This window comes from Vitis riparia, chromosome 4 (genome assembly GCF_004353265.1).
Source record: "Vitis riparia cultivar Riparia Gloire de Montpellier isolate 1030 chromosome 4, EGFV_Vit.rip_1.0, whole genome shotgun sequence".
NCBI classification, from domain to species: domain Eukaryota; kingdom Viridiplantae; phylum Streptophyta; class Magnoliopsida; order Vitales; family Vitaceae; genus Vitis; species Vitis riparia.
In genome coordinates this window covers 14,907,254-14,927,462 of record NC_048434.1, presented here as the reverse complement: position 1 = coordinate 14,927,462, position 20,209 = coordinate 14,907,254, and the positions used below count along the sequence as shown (strand labels likewise).

The 20,209-nt window shown below is 35.7% G+C and overlaps 1 protein-coding gene across 1 annotated transcript in view; it reads right to left on the bottom strand.

The window, feature by feature from the left end:
- The window catches only part of LOC117913123 (protein PIR), a 119,414-nt gene that overhangs the window by 15,525 nt on the left and 83,680 nt on the right, over window positions 1-20,209 (bottom strand). The window contains exons 23-24 of the mRNA XM_034828050.1: window positions 19,880-20,029; window positions 2,156-2,299 (exon numbers count right to left, since the gene is read on the bottom strand). Coding sequence (XP_034683941.1) covers window positions 2,156-2,299; window positions 19,880-20,029 — 294 coding nt within the window. The remainder of the gene's footprint in view (window positions 1-2,155; window positions 2,300-19,879; window positions 20,030-20,209) is intronic.

Sequence of the window (20,209 nt, the reverse complement as noted above, 5' to 3'; positions counted from 1 at the left end):
TCAGCTCCTCACCCCCTCTCCCCCGAAGCCTGCAGCCGGAAAGAAAGCCCCCCTCACCAGCCCTTCTAAGAAGGGTGCTAAGCACTTCCATATCCAAGACAAAGAGATAAGGAGAGAGAGGGTCTCCTTGCCGCAGCCCCTTTGAATTCGAGAAAAAGCCGGCAGACATCCCATTGATTAGGATGGAGAACTTGGCAGTTGAAATACACCACCACATCCAATCCATCCAACGAGACCCAAAGCCCATCTTAAGCAGCACCTTCATGAGAAACTTCCAGTTGATACTATCATAAGCTTTTTCAATGTCCAATTTGCAGATCAGCCCTTTCTCTTTTCTTTTATGCCAATAATCAATCACCTCATTAGCTATTAGAGAAGCATCCAAAATCTATCTACCTCTCACAAAGGCATTTTGGTCTACTGAGACCACCCTATCTAACACCATCTTCAGCCTATTCGCCAGGACTTTGGCCAAAAGCTTGTACAAACCCCCGAGCAAGCTAATGGGCCTGAAATCCCCTAAGTCTTCAGCACCTCCTTTCTTAGGGATTATAGGTTTTTTAATTTTGGATTTGTATTACTAATTTGTCCACCAAAAGTAAAAGTTCCCAATACCTTGCTGTCATACATACTACAATCTTGTCACCATCACTTAATCCGTGAGCTAAAAACCTTATGCTGCAGCCACATATTTTAAACGTAAAGACCTGCCCTTATTTAGTTGAATTAGGGTTCACACTCACTGGGATATGGTTAGAGATAGGCCTTGGGAGTGCCTCTTGAGAAAATATTAGATGATGCCAACAATCAGTCTTCAGCTTTTGTAATCTACATGGGTTTTTTGCAGTGGAGTTTGAAAAGAAATTTGTTATCCAGAAATGTAAACTCCCAAATCAGCTAAAATTACTGAAGAATAAGTAGCAAACAGAGAAAGTATCTCTCTCCAGATTTAGAAAGTTCTGAATCATGTTTTTGAGCATAGTCACAAATATTACTCTAACTCCTTTTATACTATAAATTCAAAGAGAAAGAATCTAAGACCTTAAGCATCCTAGATCTAGATTAAAATCAATATTTTGTAACAAAACACTAACCTTAGTAGCTAACAAAACACTAACTACAATTAATCATAACAATCATCTTATAAATAAAAATAAAAATGAATCATAACAATCCTAGTTCCTAATCATTGCCCTACTTGCCTTGCTCACCTTTCTGCAATAAAGGCTAAACCAATTCTTGAACTGCATTATTAGAAAACCTACTGTTCATTGGCACACAAAAATGTATTCAATCTTCTGCAAGGGGATTCACTTGTCTCTCCAATTGGTCTCACCTTAGCCACTGCAATTTTGTAAATGTCCTTGATCACATTATTTAATATATAATTCTTTATGATATATAACGCATCAAATAATTTATCTTGCTCTCTTCAAGTTACAAAAGGGGCTTATTGCTAAGACGCTTTGTCATTGGTTACATTATGTGAACCTTATAAAAATTAGAGCAAATCAGATTAGTGACTAAATTTAGAGCAATTCAGATTACTAACCATGGTCACTAAAGGTTACAATGTGAGAGAAGTGAAGTCGTGTAGAACTATAACTACCAAAACTTGTAATAACGTAGCTCAATGCAAATCAATCAGCAGCCCATTTAGGAAAATGTATATCCATTAAAGTTCACAAATTATTTTTATCTATAAATCAAGTGATACAGTTAATTAGTTATTCAAAATATCATAACTGAACAATCAATATGTTCTTTATAAGATGACTATGACAACAATTATGGATTTCTGAAAAAATAAAAACTTTGACTTCTAGGACATAACCCTGCTGTGTTAGAGCCATGAGTGGACACTAGCCAAGTCAGACACGTGTCTGCATAGGCTTGAAAATTTTATGGATGTGTCTAATTAAAAACAACTAGATATGATTTGAGCATCTCTTGTGGCTAGGATACCCAGATATCTCCAGTGGTAGAATTTGAAAGGGGCAAGCATCCTCAACATGAAAGAAAAATGATATGTTTGGAAAATGAGAGATCTTTCAAATGAAAATGTGTAAAAATATCAAAAGAGAAAAAGGAGAATCAGAACCTTTCATATGAAATTGAGATATGAACATGTGAGCTTCTGCAAGGCAGAATATACCTTGTTTGATATATGATCAAGAAGAGCTCTGATAAGCCAAGGCAATGATCTGGACCCCAGAAGTCTGACAATGGAAAACATATGAGCCATTCCAAAAAACCCACTATGAAGTTGTGCAAAAGTTTGATGTGCAGAATTTAAATCCTACCAGAAGAATCAACAAAGGGGAGAAAGAACAAGTCAGGAAAATTTCCATTTAGGACAAAGATAAAACACCATCTATAACTTTATATAGTCATGAGTAATATGTAGAAAATGCTATATTCAAATGGGTAAATGCAAGTTCATATGAATTACAAAAATAAATGCAACACTGCAAGTGCATGTAATAAAATGGAAAACAAGAATGCATCAACTTATGCGAGCAAAACAACAAAACTTGCATAGGAATGTAAGCATGTGAAGATTGAATTCATTTCCTCTCTCCCTTCTCAATTTTTTCAACAGTTTCACCTCCCCTAGTTAAGAAGACATTCCTTTTTTGTAGCTTCTAATTGATCTTATTAGTTTTCTTTCGTTCATATTTTTTGGTGTAGAATGTAGACAACCATGCATGTGGGTCTTACCCTTTCACATCCATCTAATAATCTAATTGAATTTTTTAGAGGAAAAAGACATCCAATGATGCATTTGACAGCCTCTTACAAAACAGGCTAATCTAGTAAGCTAGAGATCTTATTCCAGAGTTCATGTGGTTGGCAATTTCAGTCCAAATTTGTAGAAGGGAGTTTTTAGAATCCTTCATATCCAATCCATGACTTTATCGCCATGGAGAATAGGAGGTTCAAGATAATCACTGGATGAATATTTTTTCTAGATAAAGGTAAGGATGTGAGATGATGAGTTTTGGGGCTTCCTGCATGCATTCATATTCACGTTCTTTATGTTTTAAAAGCTTCCAAATAGGGGCATAAATGAAATTTGGCGTTTCCTAAATTAATTTTTGTTTTTTTGAAGATACAGGTTTATGTTAATCAATCCAGGTAGTAGTATTTGATAAAAAGGTTTGAAAGAAGCTTGATCCACCAAGGTCTTGAAGCGGATTGATCAAGACTTAGTTTTTTGGAAAAAAAAAAAAAAAAAAAAGGTAAAAAGAAAATACCAGGAAGATGGAGGAGAGGAAGAGAATATAGATGTGACCAGTATGGAATTGTACTTCATGTATTGATGGAGGAATTTACAATGAATATATAGGATTTACAAGGAAAATAATCCTACAGACAATCTAGAATACAATGAATGTAGACACCATTTGTCAATTATACAAACAATGAAGGAATCCCTAATTTTCAGCCACAATTTATCACTGATTTATAGCCTTAATTTACAGCTTATACAAGTTGTATTGATTGTGGACAGCTTGCACAGTCAAATGATATATCTTGCTCAATCAAATCAAACAAGCAATCAAGATTTTCGAAAGTAGCTAACTCTGAAATCCTATCTACCTGCCAACACTCCCCTTCAAGCTGAAGAGTAGATATTTTATGTTCCCAACTTGCTTGTGATTTTTTGAAAAGAATAACTGGCTAGTCCATTGGTTACAATGTTAGCTAACTGCCGCTCTGTTGAAATGTATGGAGTACAAATCAAGCCACTATCTAGTTTTTCCTTGATATGTTTAGTGCAGTCATGCTAGATAAGATTGTACACAATGTTTATTGCTAACTTATTATCACAATATACCTTCATCTTCTTCACATTTGATTCTAAGAGCAACAAGATTAATCTATAGCAACAACAATTCACATACTCCATGAGTTATAGATCTAAACTCAACCTTTACACTTGATCACACAACAATCAATAGCTTCTTACTTCTCTATGTCATTGATTCCCTCTAAGAAAAGTATATTAACCTGAAGTTGACCTTGTTGGGATTAAGCCTTGGAAAGCATGACATGATATAACAGATTAAGATTTATTTATCTATGTTTCTTGGTTTCCCTTTTATTATCTCATATGCATTAATTGATTATTTGAGCATACACGCCTACATCACTTGCATTGTACATGACTTGGGCGTATTTGGAGTTGCAAAGAAGATCCAAGTCATGGGTTTCTTGCAGAGTAATGAGTAGTCTACAGTCAGTTCATGGATTTGGGCAATCCATCTGAAATTGTAGTCCACTACCTCCTAACTCGAGGAATAACCTATCTTGGTTATTAGGATGGTTTTCCAATGGTGAGTGCACTAATATATATGATGCATACTAGACAAGACCTACATTGAATCATGATGTAAGATTATTAGATTCACCAAGTTACTATACTGCATGGACTCTTAACCTTAAGAGGACATCGAGTTTATGCCAAAATCAACATGAGGCTTTGATTTATGGCTGAGACCCTAAGGTGGTCATATATTCTTATGGATTGGGTCACTATTGATGAAGGGTGGTGGCAATAAGTATTCTCAATAAAGACATCATGATACCTCATGGGTTTGAGACAATGTATCCCCTTGGGTGATTTAAAAGATATATGATCTACAAGACTATGACCACAACATTTGACTTAATGAAACTTGACATATGCTCCTTAGAGTTAGAGTATGTCAATTAATTACATAATAAAAAGAATCTGTAACTCAATAATTGGAGAGGTAATTTTAATAGGTGAAATCACCACCTTGTTAGATTATGGACAACAATTCATGGGGAGTCTGTACGCAGTGAATAGTAGGTCATAGACTGGAGCATCATCCTATTGTTATTTATATAAGGTATTAGAATGTAGTTGATTCTTTGTAGCGGGATGTTAAATCAGCATCAAAATTGGATTCTAAGAAAGCCAATACTTCTATGGGTTCTAGTAGTCCCCCTTCGAACTCATATATCTTGATGGCACAATCTATAAGGGTTGGATTGACGCCAGGTTCACTTTTGTGCATAAGAGCGTTTAGATAATTATGCAAGGTTGTATAGAGATTAGTGAACAAGGTCTTTGAATTGGGTTAATTGATTAATTAGATGGCCCTGTGAGGTTAATTAATCAATTACAACCCTTTTTGAGTCAAAATAAGTGACTTAAGCCCATATGGGCTCAAGTCACTTAAGCCTAATATGGAAAGATTAGAGATTCACTGCTATATGGAAAGGTGGGAGATCCACTGCTAAAAATTTAGAAGTATCATCTATATTGAGAATATTTTAGAATATTTCATAATATTTTATTCTTTGAATTATTTCATGTAAATAGGTTACTCCCTTAAATGGATTTAGACTATTGTATCTATAAATATGTGTATGTAATGGTAGCAATATGAATCATAAATTTATTCTCCATGCATCTTTGTATTGGACTTTTGAGTGATTTTTGGTTGATCACTCAAAATAAAATAAAAAAATTCAGCATTTATCTAGTCTTCTACCAGATTTTTTTTATTCCTTAAATGAATCCTCTACAATGTCTAGAGTATTTTCTGATGAAACCTCGAGGGATTCCTCTAACATTCAGACCTCTCAGAATGGTTAGATTTCATTGACTCAGATTGCTGAAAGTCCAATCTTGCAGATCACTACTCATTGACTGAATGGACAAAATTTCTTGCGGTGGTCACAATCCGTGAAACTGTTCATTAGAGGAAGAGATAAGATCGGCTATGATGATCCTACATACCATGTCTGGGATGCTGAGAATTCTATGATTTTATCATGGCTCGTTAACTCAATGGAACCAGAGATTGACCAAACTTATATGTATCTCAACACTGCCAAACAACTATGAGATGCAGTGAATGAGATGTACTCAGATTTGGGCAATTCCTCGCAAGTTTATGAGTTGAAAACAAAGATCAGAAATACAACACAGGAATATGTTTGTAACAAGTTATTACAATATGTTGAAAAGTTTGTGGCAGGAACTTGACTTGTTCTATGACCTTGAATGGTCATGTGCTGAAAACAGTGCTCAATATCAAAGGACCGTGTTATGGAATTTTTAGCTGGCCTAAACACGGATTTGGATTAAGTGAGAGGTCATGTTCTAGGAAAAGAGCCATTGTCCTCAATCAGTAAAGCATTCTTTGAAGTTAGACAAGAAGAAAGTTGTAGGGGAGTGATGATGGGAAAAAAATTGACCAACAGTGAAAATTCAGTACTTAATTCTACTGCACCAGCCAATAAAACTGCTGCAGCAGCATACAATCAGAGACCTGCAGCCCAGATTTTGAATAATCCTGATGAAAAGCCTAAGATATGGTGTGATTATTGCAACAAACCTCGGCACACTAGAGAGAAGTGCTGGAAATTGAATGGAAAACCAGCAAATTGGAAGGAAAGGAAACCTGGAGAAAAGAATGGCAGCAGAATGCAAGCTACTGCAGAAACTGAGATTCCATTTAGCAAAGAACAACTCGAGCATCTCTACAAAATGATTAATCAAGTCCAACTTTCAAGTGTACCCTCTGGTTCTTTGGCTCAAACAGGTAGTGCATCCACTAGTTCCCTAAATTCAGCACCATGGATCATTGATTCTGGTGCATCTGATCATATGACTAATCAGTCACACTTTTTTACCACTTATTCTCCATGTTCTGGTCACTTCAAAAATTTGAATTGCAGATGGTAGCCTGTCTCCGGTTGCAGGGAAAGGTTCTATAATAATCTCTGAAAATCTAATTCACAAATCTGTCCTCGATGTTCCTAATCTTTCTTGCAATCTTTTGTCAATTAGCAAAATAACCAAAGATTCTAACTGTTTTGCAAAATTTTGCGACTCTTGTTGTGAATTCCAGGACCAGCATTTGGGGAGGATGATTGGCAGTGCTAGGATAACTGATGGACTCTATTACTTTGATAACAACTTCCTCAAAGGTGGACAAGCTCAAGCTGCGAGTAGTAGTGTGATTTCTATTCCTGTTAAAGATGAAATAATGGTATGGCACAATAGGTTAGGCCATCCTAGTTTTCCTTATTTGAAATAATTATTTCCAACTTTGTTCAAAAATTTGAATCCTTTGATATTTCAATGCAAAGTTTGCCAATTATCTAAACATCACCGTGTTCATTTTTCGTCTCATCCTTATCAAGAATCCAAACCATTTTACCTAATTCACAGTGATGTATGGGGACCTTCTCGAGTCACAAACATAACTGGAACCATGAGATTTATTACATTCATTGATGACCATACCCGAGTCTGTTGGGTGTATCTCTTAAAAGAAAAATCTGATGTCAAGGAAGCATTTAAAGTGTTCTATTCCATGATTGAAACTTAGTTCCACACTCAAATACAAGTTATTAGAACTGAAAATGGGAAGGAATATTTCAACTCTATCCTTGATAGAACCTTTAAAGAAAAGGGCATTATCCACCAATCCACATGCTTTGATACTCCACAGCAAAATGGTATAGCTGAGAGAAAAAATCGTCATTTACTTGAGGTGGCTAGGTTGATAATGTTCACTATGGGGGTCCCAAAATATTTATGGGGTGAGGTTGTTCTCATGGCATCTTAATTAATAGGATGCCTACTACAGTCTTGAAATTTGCCACTCTTCTAAATAGATTACTGGAGTTTAGATAGTGTTTCACATGACCTCAATGTTCCCATTGCACTTAGAAAGGGCACACGTTCTTGCACTATGCATCCTACTGCAAAGTATGTCTCATTCCATAGACTTTCTCAGAACTATACAACCTTTGCTTCTAATCTCTCTAGTGTTTTATTGCCTAAAACTATACAGGAAGCCTTAGGTCACACTGAATGGAGGACGACAATCATTGAAGAGATGCAAGCTCTTACGAAGAATGGTACCTGGGAAATTGTTGAACTGGCAAGAGATAAAAAGACCGTGGGTTGTAAGTGGGTGTTTACAATTAAATACCAAGCAGATGGAAGCATTGATAGGTACAACGCAAGGCTTGTAGCCAAAGGATTCACCCAGACTTACAAAATTGACTATCAAGAAACTTTTGCTCCTGTTGCAAAAGTTAATTCGATTCGAGTACTACTATCCCTTGTTGAAAATTTGAGTTGGCCGATGCATCAACTTGACGTGAAGAATGATTTTCTAAATGTTAAGCTAGAGGAGGAAGTCTTCATGGACCTACCACCGGGTTTTGAAAGTATGCTTGGAGCTAGAAAATTATGTAAGTTAAAGAAGTCACTCTACGGACTAAAACAATCACCTAGAGATTGGTTTGATCGATTCACCAAGGCTGTCAAAAGGTGTGGATACCAACAGAGTCAAGCCGATCACACATTCTTCTACAAGCACTCAACTATGGGTAAGAGAGCCATACTCATTGTATATGTGGACGACATTATCCTTACTGGTAATGATGCAAAGGAACTAAAAGCCTTGAAGAAGTTCCTTGCAAGGGAATTTAAAATTAAATAACTTGGACCCCTAAGATATTTTTTGAGCATGGAGTTTGTGAGGTCTAAGAAGGGAATATTTGTGTCACAGAGAAAGTATGTGCTTGACTTACTTGAGGAGACCGGTCTACTTGGTTGCAAACCAGTAGAAACCCCAATGGAACCCAATCTTAGATTACAACCAACAAGTGTAGATAAGGTGGTGAATCGGGATCAATATCAAAGGTTAGTTGGAAGACTCATTTATTTATCTCATACTTGACCAAACATAGCGTTCGCAGTGAGTGTAGTGAGTCAATTTATGCACTCACCAGGGGAAGAACATTTTGAAGTAGCCTATCGAATTCTCAAGTATTTAAAAAGGAAACCTAGAAGAGGTTTAGTATTTGAGAATCATGGGCACTCAAGGATTGAAGCTTACACCGATGCAGATTGGGCAGGAAGTATTACAGATCGACGGTGTAAATCAAACTATAGTACAGTTATTGGAGGCAACTTAGTGACTTGGAGAAGTAAGATGCAAACTGTGGTAGCTAGAAGCAGTGCAGAGGCTGAATTTAGAGTTATAGCTCATGGGATTTACGACCTTTTATGGCTGAAAAAGTTACTTGAAGATCTCAAAGTGACAAGTCTTATGCCTATGAAGCTCTATTGTGACAAAAAAGCAACGATCAATATAGCACATAATCCGGTTCAACATGATAGAACCAAACACGTAAAAGTTGACCGACACTTAATCAAAGAGAAGTTAAATGGTGGATTGATATGCATGCCTTATAGTCCTACAATCAAACAATTGGCAGATGTTTTTACTAAGGGGCTACACAATGGAAAGTTCGAAGCATAACTCGCAAGCTGGGTATGAAAGACATTTTCAAGCCAACTTGAGGGGGAGTATGGAAAGATTAGAGATTCACTGCTATATGGAAAGATTAGAGATTCACTGCTATATCGAAAAATGGGAGATCCACGGCTGAAAATTTGGAAGTATCATCTATATTGAGAATATTTTAGAATATTTTTTATTCTTTAAAGTATTTCATAATATTTTATTCTTTGAATTATTTCCTGATATTTTAGATTTTCTATTGCACAAATCTATATCAAATGATTGTAAAAATGTTGCTTTTTTGCTTTCATTGCTTATGATCTAGAGGCCTAGGGTAGATTGCATGTACCAATATGATTCATGGCTAGAGAATGGAGTAATTCAGGGTTCTCAACAGACCTCCTACCTACCACTGATCTTGCCTAGTCTGCTTCAATGTATGCTTCCAATATCAATCTTTATTTATTCTAAAGGAATTCTTTTCCCTAGAGTAGTCTTCAAATACCGTAGAATGCTATACACCACATCTAGATGTATTTTTGAATAATGTAATTAGGGAAGTTATAACTATATAATTATGTAATTAAGGAGAGAATTAGGACAATCCTATAATCAATGGGATCTAATATAATTAGGTTAGGAAGGTTCCTATTTCTGGTGCTAGAAATAGTTGGAATTAGAGCTTTATGCTCGTAAATCTAGGAATCAAGAAGAGAAGATTTTTTGGCCTTCATTGTCAAGTTTAAAGAACATAGTTGACATTTATTGTTGACCTTATGGGTTTCCATCTCATCTGAATCATGCCATTGCTACAAACACAACCTCGTTCAATGCTATAAACATAGAGCACAAACACATCACGAAAGCAATCGAAGAGCTCAATAATCACATTCATGTCTGCCTTCTGAACAATATATAGATTGCAACATCATAACAAAACAGAGATTATGGCATTACCCTTGTCTCTGCCTTGCCGTTGCCCTGGTCTGTACCTCACACTACCATCCTTGCATTATCACCCTAGTGAACTCATCATGAACCTATGCAATGACCACTCGTCTTTGCGTCGTTCATACAACATAATATCACAAAGTTGGAGTTCTAACACAACCAACATAAACTGCTGCCACCTTTGATTGTCACTAGCTAAGGTTCTAATATGAGTCTCTTTTGTATGTTACTTAGCCTTCAGTCTGATTATTTAAGTTTTCAGTGCATTTTATAGTTTACAAAAAAAAAAAAAAGTGTCAAAGGTATCAAAAATTCCTACTATCACCACTTAATCTACGGAAGTAATAACTAGTCACATCATAGGGGAATTACAAAATATTCAAGTGGAAAACAAACTTATTGGGAAGAATTTTAAAATGGTCACAACTTGTTCATACCTTTCTTAAGGGAAAAGGAAAATTAAGTCATCTCCTGAGAGTCGGACCAACGAGAGGAGACCCTTTGTTTAATGCCTATGACGAGCAAGACTCCACGATTATGGCATGGCTATCGAACTTGATGACACCTGAAATTAGTGACACATGTATGTTCCTAACCACTGCTAAAGATGTTGTTCACTAGACATACTCGAAGGCACTAGATGCAACCTAGGTATATGAAATAAAAGTCAAGACCGGAGTGGCAAAACAGGGAAGCAAGACAATAATAGAGTACACCAATATGCTGAAAAATCTATGGCAAGAACTTGATCACTATCAATGCATTGAGACATGATGTCTTTGGGATGCAATAATCCTGAAAAATTGTATCCAAAAGGATCGAGTTTATGATTTTTTTGTTGGTCTCAATGCTAAGTTTGACCAAGTTAGAGTTCAAATACTTAGCAAAGAGCTCCCTACTTTGAATGAGAGAAGAAAGCAGGAGAAGTTTCATGCTCAAACCTCACAATTTGGAAGACTTGACTATGGTTGCTAACAAGGGAAATGATTAGAAGGTAAGCACAACCAATCACAAAAGGGCTGATCGGTCAAGGGTCCCAAACCATGATAACAAAGATAACTTATGGTGCACTTATTGTTAGAAAGCAAGACATACACGGGAGCAGTGTTGGAAACTCCATGGCAAGCCGTCAACATCTAGCAAAGAACATGGTTACAATGGAGGACAGCTGAGGGATAATGGGCAAGCACACTTGTCTTTTATACAACTAGTTGAAGAGAGATCCCTGGAACAAGGCGGATTCAACCCACATAAGATTGAAAAACTGAGAATTCTATCAGGAACTTTTCATAAACCTTTAAGTACCTACTCACTGGCACTTTTAGGTAAGTTTCCTACTTCCATTGGATTAAAAGTCTCAAATGAAACCTTTGACAAATCATGGGTTATAGATTCATGTGCCACCGATCACATGACTTATTCATCACACAAATTTAACAACTATAACCCTTGCCCAAGTAATAGGAAAACAACCACAACTGATGGTTCATTAACCATCGTTGTAGGTGTAGCAGATGTCTAAATTAGTCCTATACTTAGAAATGTGCTTCATGTTCCAAAGTGGTCCACTAATCTTATCTTTATGCAAAAGCTTACACAAGATTTGGGTTGCAATGTGATTTTTTATCCTACTCACCATGTATTTCATGACCATGATTTGGGGAAGACAATTAGACTTGCTAGCAAATGGAACAGGCTATACTACCTTGAGACACCAAGCAAATAATCTTTATCATTTATTTCTAAGTACCATCTTTTCAATAAAGAAAAAGGCTGGTTTTATCATCATAGACTTGGACATTTGTCTTCCTTCTCTATTTAAGAGATTAGATGTTGAGAGCTTTCATTGTAATGTATATGAATTTGCCAAACACAGGCAAGCAACCTTTCTAATCAGCAATAAAAGAAGTTTAGATCCTTTTCATCTAATTCTTAGTGATATTTGGGATTCTTCTATTGTCTCTAATATATTTGGAGCACATTGATTTGTATCTTTCACTGATGATTATACTAGGATCGTTTGGATCTTCTTCCTTAAAAACAAATCTTATGTGAGTTTAGTTCTCCTTGATTTCCACAACATGATTAAAAACCAATTTGGTACCATGATCAAGAGGTTTAGGTCTAACAACGCTAGAGTATTTCAATCAAGTCCTAACCCCATACTTTCAACAGGAAGGAATAATTCATGGGTTATCGTGTGTAAACACCCGACAACAAAATGAAGTTGCTAAGAGAAAAAATGGTCACCTACTTGATACAACATGAGCTTTCTTGTTCCAAAATAATGTCCCTAAATCTTATTAGGGGCAAGTCGTCCTCATCACCCCTCGTCTCATAAATTGCTTACCTTCTATGGTCTTAGGTTTCAAAAGTTCCATGAAAATGCTCTTGATGTTTTATTTTCATATGAAAACCATAAACTATCTCATTCCTAAGATATTTGGTTGTGTGTTCTTATTTGATAGTCACAGTCAAAACGAGGGGAAATTAGATTCAAGAGCAGCCAAATGTATTTTTGTGGAATATACTTCAACTCAAAAGGGATATAAGTGCTGCCATCCACCATCCAAATTTTTTTTTGCCTCCTTTAATGTTACTTTCAACGAAAGTGAGATTTATTTTCCCACTCCTCGTCTTCAAGTGGAGCATTCCATCAAAGAAGATAAGGATCAAGATTCCTTTCTTATTGATCCCTTTTCTATTAACCTTCCCAAAGTGTCGGAGTTATCCATACCCCTCTTCTTTGTTCCTGAGTCATCTGTATCATCTCCTAAACCCATTGTTGAACAAATTGATGAGTTTGTGGTGGTTGGTCCCAAGGATAGAATGACTAGAAAAGTGTTTTTAAGGAAGAAGGCCACAGTCTCGAGACTTATACAAGTTCAAAAATCTAAACCAGATTGTGGAGATGAGGTAATTGTTTCTTGTCCTCCCTTACAAACTGAGCCAGAATTTCATAAAGAAACTATAGATTAAAATCTCCCTATTGCCATTAGGAAGGAAACTAGAGAGTATACTAAATACCCTTTATACCCACTTTCTCATGTTGCATCATTTGAAAAGTTTTCACCATTTGTAAGAGTTTTCTTACGAGTTTGAACAATATTTACATTCCTACCACTCTATTCTGAGGCTTTATCTAACGAAAATTAGAAACAAGCCATGAATTCAGAAAGTGAGGCCTTAGAGAAGAGTAAATAACTTAGGAGTTGGTAGATTTGTCTATAGGAAAAAAGCCAATGGGATGCAAGTAGGTTTATATTGTTAACCATAGAGCAGATAGGTTATTACAGAGGTAGAAGGCAAGATTGGTGACTAAAGGATACACTCAGACATATGGTGCAAATTATCTAGAGACATTTGCTTTAGTTGCTAAGATGAGCACAGTTAGAATTTTGTTATCATTGGCATCTAATTATAACTGGGATCTACAACAGTTCAATGCTAAAAATGCACTTTTGCATGGAAACTTGGAAGAAGAAATTTATATGGAAGTCCCTCTTGAATTTAGAAGTGATCTAGACAATGAAAAGATGTGTAAACTAAAGAAAGCTCAATACAAGTTGAAACAATCTCCAAGGGCATGGTTTGGAAGATTTGCCAAAGTGATGAAAAATGTGAGGTATAGACAAAATCAGGGAAATTATATGTTGTTCATCAAGCATTCAAATTTAGGGGGAGTATGACTTTTCTGGTATATGTAGATGACACCATTGTGATAGGGAATGATGAAAAGGAGAGACAAACTTAAAGTCAATGTTTGACCAAAGAATTTAAGATTAAAGAGTTAGGAAGGTTGAAGTACTTCCTAGGAATCACAGTTGCACATTCTTAGTAGAAAATTTTTATTTCTCAACAGAAATATGTAACGAACCTTCTCAAAGAAATAGGAAGTTGGCATGTAGGTTAGCAAGATCCTAATCATAAGGTTAGAGAGGTTAAGGAAGATGTTGTAGATAGAGAGATATATCAACGTCTGGTAGGGACACTCATTTATCTCTCTCATAGAAGATCGGATATTACATATGTTATGAGTGTGATTAACCAGTTCATGCATAGTCCAAAAGAGGTTCATCTACAAGTAGCTAACCGAGTGCTACAACATTTTAAAAGAGTATCCTATTTAAACAAGGCTTAAGGCTATTACTTGAAGCATGTTGGATTTGTGGTTGACAGAAGATCCACCATTGGGTATTGCACCTTTCTTGGTGGGAATCGAGTAACATGGAGAAGTAAAAAACAAAGTTCGGTGGCTAGATCTAGTGCAAAAGTGGAATTTTGCTTAGGGATTTTGTGACCTACTACGGTCAAAGATCATTTTGGAAGTTGTGAAGATGAAATGGAATGGCATAATGAGAATTTATCGTGACAACAAATCTATAATCAGTATTGCACATAATCCAGTGCAACATGACCGAACAAAGCATATAGAGATAGATAGACATTTTATCAAGGAGAAACTAGATAGTAGATTGATTTCTACTCCTTATGTATCTACTAACCGCCAACTTGCAGATATACTCACCAAAGGTTTAAATGGTACAACATTTCAAGCAAGTTTATCCAAGCTGGGAATGAAAAATATCTATTCACCAACTTAAGTGGGAGTGTGGAAGAATGTAATTAGGGAAGTTATAACGGTATAATTCTATAATTAAGAAGAGAATTAGGATAATCCTGTAATCAAAGGGATTTGATATAATTAGGTTAGGAAGGTTTCTATTTTTGGTGCTAGAAATAATTGTATAAATATGTAGGTTTGTACAAATTGAAATCAAGGAAAAATTCATTCTCTTTATTCCTTTAATTCTTCATATTCTTCAGTATCTCTCTAGGAGAATGCATTAACTAAGTCACCACACTAACTACACATGCTATATCTAGTTGAGTATGTGACAAATAGATTAGTGTACTAACCAAAAAGTTAGTATTTCCCATGGTTTACTATAGTGTTCTCGTTGACCTCTCCCAATCTATGGTTTTGTTCAATTGGAGTGTCAACTAGCATATTGAAAAATGAAGCTTCTACCTTTTGAATGAGCAACTTCTATTCCCAGAAAATAGTTGAGTTTGCCAAGGTCTTTTATTTCAAATTCTTTGGCTAACTTTTTCTTAAGTAAGTTGATTTCTTCAATATCATCACTTGTAATCGTCCACAAAACTATCAAAGTCATTACCTAGCTAGAAGGTGAGTGCTTGATAAAAAGTATGTGGTCTCCTTGACACTACTGAATCTTCATATTAGTCACTACATTAGTGAATTTCCCAAAACATGTTCTAGGCAATTGTTTTAGTCCATAAAACGCCTTTTTCAACTTGCACACAAATTTTATTTAAAACCATCATCAAACCCTGGTGGAGCCTCCACTAATACTTCTTTCTTTCAATCACCATGCAAAAAAGCATTTTTAACATCGATTTGATGCAAAGACTAACCAAGATCAGCTGCTAAGAACAATAGTACATGAATGATATTCATTTTTGCTACTAGGGCAAAAGTTAACCAATAATCCACGCCATAGGTTTGTGTATATCCTTAAGCTACTAGCCTAGCCTAGCCTTATATCTCTTCAAGGTTCTAGAAGAATTATATTTAATCATAATTAACCATTTACACCTAACTGGTCTTTTTCCTTTTAGAAGTTCAACAATTTCTCATGTCTGAGTTTTTGCAAGAGCCCTCATTTCCTCATTCATGGCTTTCCTCTAGTTCTCATTCCTAAGTGCTTCTTAGATTATTTGAGGAATTTCTATGGGGTTAAGTTGGAAAAGAAAGGATTTATGTGATGAGAACAGTTTGTCAAAAGAAATGAAACTAGAGATGGGATGTTGGGTGCATTTTCTGGCTCCTTTCCTAACAGCTATCAATAAATCTAAGTCTTTACTTAAAGAAGCCTTATTATTTTACACACTTTTTTTTCTTAAATTTCAGGTGCACAATGAGTGGGATTTATTTCCATACCTATTATCGGTTTAGATTCTTGAACCTACATGGGAATTCCAGTGAGCTATTTCCTTGTTCAGTAAACTTGGAGCGGCTTGGCTCCCGACTTTCTAACAGTTCCCTCATTTCCAAGTTCAAATACAAACTGTGATTTAATCATTGTGGGTTCAAAGAGAATAGCAGTGGCTAGACTCAAACGAGGAGGACTAGAGATAGCAGGACTAGGAGAAATAGCTTCAGGGTCGAAAACATGACTCGTGGGTCGAAAGGATAGATCTTGAAGAAAGGACTCTCATTCATTAGATTCCTTGTCTTAACCTATAAGGACAGGAAAAGAAGGATTGATTTTCATTGAAAGTGGCGTCCATAGTTATGAAGAATTTCCCAGATTCTGGATGACAGCATTTATATCTTCTCTTTGTGGGAGAATAACAAATAAACACACACTTCAATGCATGGGGATCAAGTTTACTGCAATGATAGGAATAAATGTGAGCATATCAGACATTCAAATATTATAGGAGGAAGATGACAGGAAATACAAAAATCATGTTAGAACTTTGAAAATTTTCCATTGGACTCTTATTCCCCAAAACTCTAGATTGTAACCTATTGATCAAATGAGTTGTAGTCAAAACTACTTCTCCCTAATATGACTTAGGAACATTCTTTTGGAATAACAATGCTCAAAGTACCTCTAGGTGATGATGGTTTTTTTCGCTTTGCAATAACTTGGTCCTGAAAAATACAATGGGATGGGAAAAAGGTTACACGATAATTCAAATCTTAAGTGAGTTGATGAATAGACAATAGATTGACCAAAAGCTTAGGATCATGTAACACAAACTTTAGAGTAAGGGATGATGTAAAGGAAATAGTTCCTTGACCAACCACAACAGCTAATGTAACATTTAGCACTTCAATTTTTCTTTTATTAACCAATGAGAAGAGTTGGTCATGTGATTAGTACTTGAGTTAATTACCCAAGCACTAGAAAAACAGTCTTTCGAAGCACTAAAGGCATGAGAGTTTGAGTACTTACCTAAGCGAGCAAATGAACATGAGGCACTAGGCTTTTCTAGAGAGGTCAAGAAGCTTCGAAGTCTTTCTATTTCTTCTTTGTTTAGTCTTCCACCACTAGACCCTTTGGAATTCGAGGCTTCTTTTCTAGAACAATCTTCTGACTGGGCCATATGCACATGACCTCCTTGTTGTCCTACTTGTCCATTTTGGTTATTATTTCCCTTCCGTCGGGATTGTGACTTCCCATGAAGTCTCCAACAATTCTCTTTCATGTGTCTTAGCTTCTTGTAGGAAGTACACCATACTTCATCTTTATTATTCTATGGTCTATGGGTCTCATTCTTCCAATTTGTCTCTCCAACAGCCACCCCATTTTTCCATTGACCGGTATCCGGCTTGACTACAGCAGGAGTCGATCCTTCACTTGGTGGGGCTTCTAACATGACTATTCTCCTACTAGCTTCTGCCTTTACAATTGAGAACACTTCAATGAGTGATGAAAGTGTTTCTTTTCCAAGAATTTGCAGTCTAACTTGATCATGTTCAACATTTAATCCAACAAGAAATTCAAAAATTCTCTCCCTTTCAACCAACTTTTGTAGCATGGTTACATCTTCACTACATTTCATTTGGAAATTTTGATAATAAATCAACTCAAGCCACAAACTGTTTAAGATTTATAATACTCAATCACAGACAAAATACCCTGTTTCGTGGATGAATTATCCAACTCTTTTTTCTTTTCATTTTTTATTTCATAAATTTGAGCAGCAACTTGTACCTAGGAGTATGATTGCTTAATAGCCTCCTAAATCATGAGAAACCTACAAGTTCCACTAATGTCCAGTTGCATCGAGTTCCAAAGATAAGACATTATCATTGAATCCTCTTCATCCTAGGTAACAAATTTCAGGTCTTCTAGGCTTGGTACTGATCTAACTAAATGGCTTAGCTTCCCCTTTCCTTTAAGGAATGTATTCACAAGTTGAGACCAAACCAGATAATTCTAGCCATTAAGCCTGAATGGCACTTGGAGATTTTGTATTCATCGGTGAAAGAGTGGGTTATGGTTTGATAGGAATCTTAGGTAGAGGTAGAGAGATTTGGACATTACTAGATGTTCTAGACATATCAAGAAAGCAAACAAAAGAAGAGAAAATGGATCAAGGTTTTTTCAACAGAGAGTTGGCAATAAATGTGGGGCAACCAACAATGAAGGCCGCCACAACAATGAAGGTTGTATTTCCCTATGTTGATTATGACAATTAAGGTTGAAGAACAAAGAATGAATTTTAACAGAAACCTTGCTTTGATACCATGTGAACAATCATGGAATTGTATTTCTTGAAATGATGGAAGAATTTACAATGATTATAAATCTATATGATACAGGGTAAACAATAAAGGAAAATAATCCACAACCTAGAAAACACTAAATGTAGACACCATTAGTCAATTATACAAACTAGGAACTAACTTATCACTAATTTACTGCTTGTACAAGCTGTATTGATTGCAAACAGCTTGCACAATTAGATGCATACAACTTGCTTAATCAAATTCGACAAGTTGTTATGATTTTCAACAACAACTAATTATGGATCCCTACGGATCCACCAATAAAAGATGAAACTACGGTTAGAGTTTGGGGAAAAGAAAAAAGACAAGGACATTTTCATAATTTCACATGCCTAGCATATTGTGCTTAAAAGCATCTCTAGGTTGTGTTTGAAGAGAGGAAAACATGAAGAGAAAATAGAATGTCGGAAAACAAATGTGAGATACTCCCAAGGCTGATGGAGGGCATAACGCCACCAACTATAAAGTATACCAAACTGTTGCCCATATCAATAATTTGACTTATCCAACTATCATGCTTTCAAGCACCTCATTCTTATAGCCTAGGTGATGTAGAGAGGGATAGGCCCTTGGGTGTGTGACTGGTAGGTACAATCAATTATTGACCTATTTAGAACCTTAAATTGTTCCTTTGCATGCGAATTTGGGTTAGCTAACTCAATATTCTGGAAAGTATCTTGGGGTCTCCTTTTTTTAGGTTAGTGGTGGATTGTATATTGTAAGATGAAGTTTTTCTATTAGGCATTCTTTTGTGTCACTTTGTGTTCTAGCTTGAGGGACTTCTCATACTTCCTTTTATCTTTCAATTGATAAAAGATTTCTTAATCTCAATTTATCATCCTGATAGTTGCATGATGAAACAGAAAAACTAACTTTGTGGAATTTTGACAAGTTACTAAAAGATCCAAGTGTCTATGTTATTTTTTTTGATAGGTAAAAATTTTCATTTAAAAATATAAATCAAGTATCTATGTTATAAACCACCTGCCAAGCCATTATCACATTTGAGTACATTTTAACAATGTCATGATATGTAGCTTTCCATTTTCAATGTAGCTGAACTTCTGAAGACTAGCACTGAAAATAAATTTCATACTACTGTAACAGAATAGAAAAGAGAATATAGAAACATGGGATGCATATCTTGAAGTTTTTATCAGTAAACATAAATGGTTTGATTGTTATCCAAATATTAATCCTAACAAGGGTAGGATTCACAAATTGTTCCCTAAGAAACATTACTAGTTATATACTTCAATCAAATTATGGTGGTTAGTTGGTAAATTCTTACTTGAGTGCCACAATAGAAATTAGGCTTAGCAGAGGGAACAGATGGCCTTTGAACAGGAACAGAGGGCACTTTTGATGACCGAACAAAACGTTGAGTAGTATTGCAAAGGATGAAGTTTGGTAAGAAATCATTTCGCATCTCCATCCAAATCTGTGAGTCACAAACAAATTGATTATATGAAGATAAAATAAACTACAAACAAATCAAGCATGATGATAACTGCATTTTTAATGTCCATTCTGAATATGCATTTCCCTTTTTATTTTTTAATAAAAAAGAAACAAGAAAATATCCCATTTAGTTTCCATCAAAGAGAAGAATTTCATGACA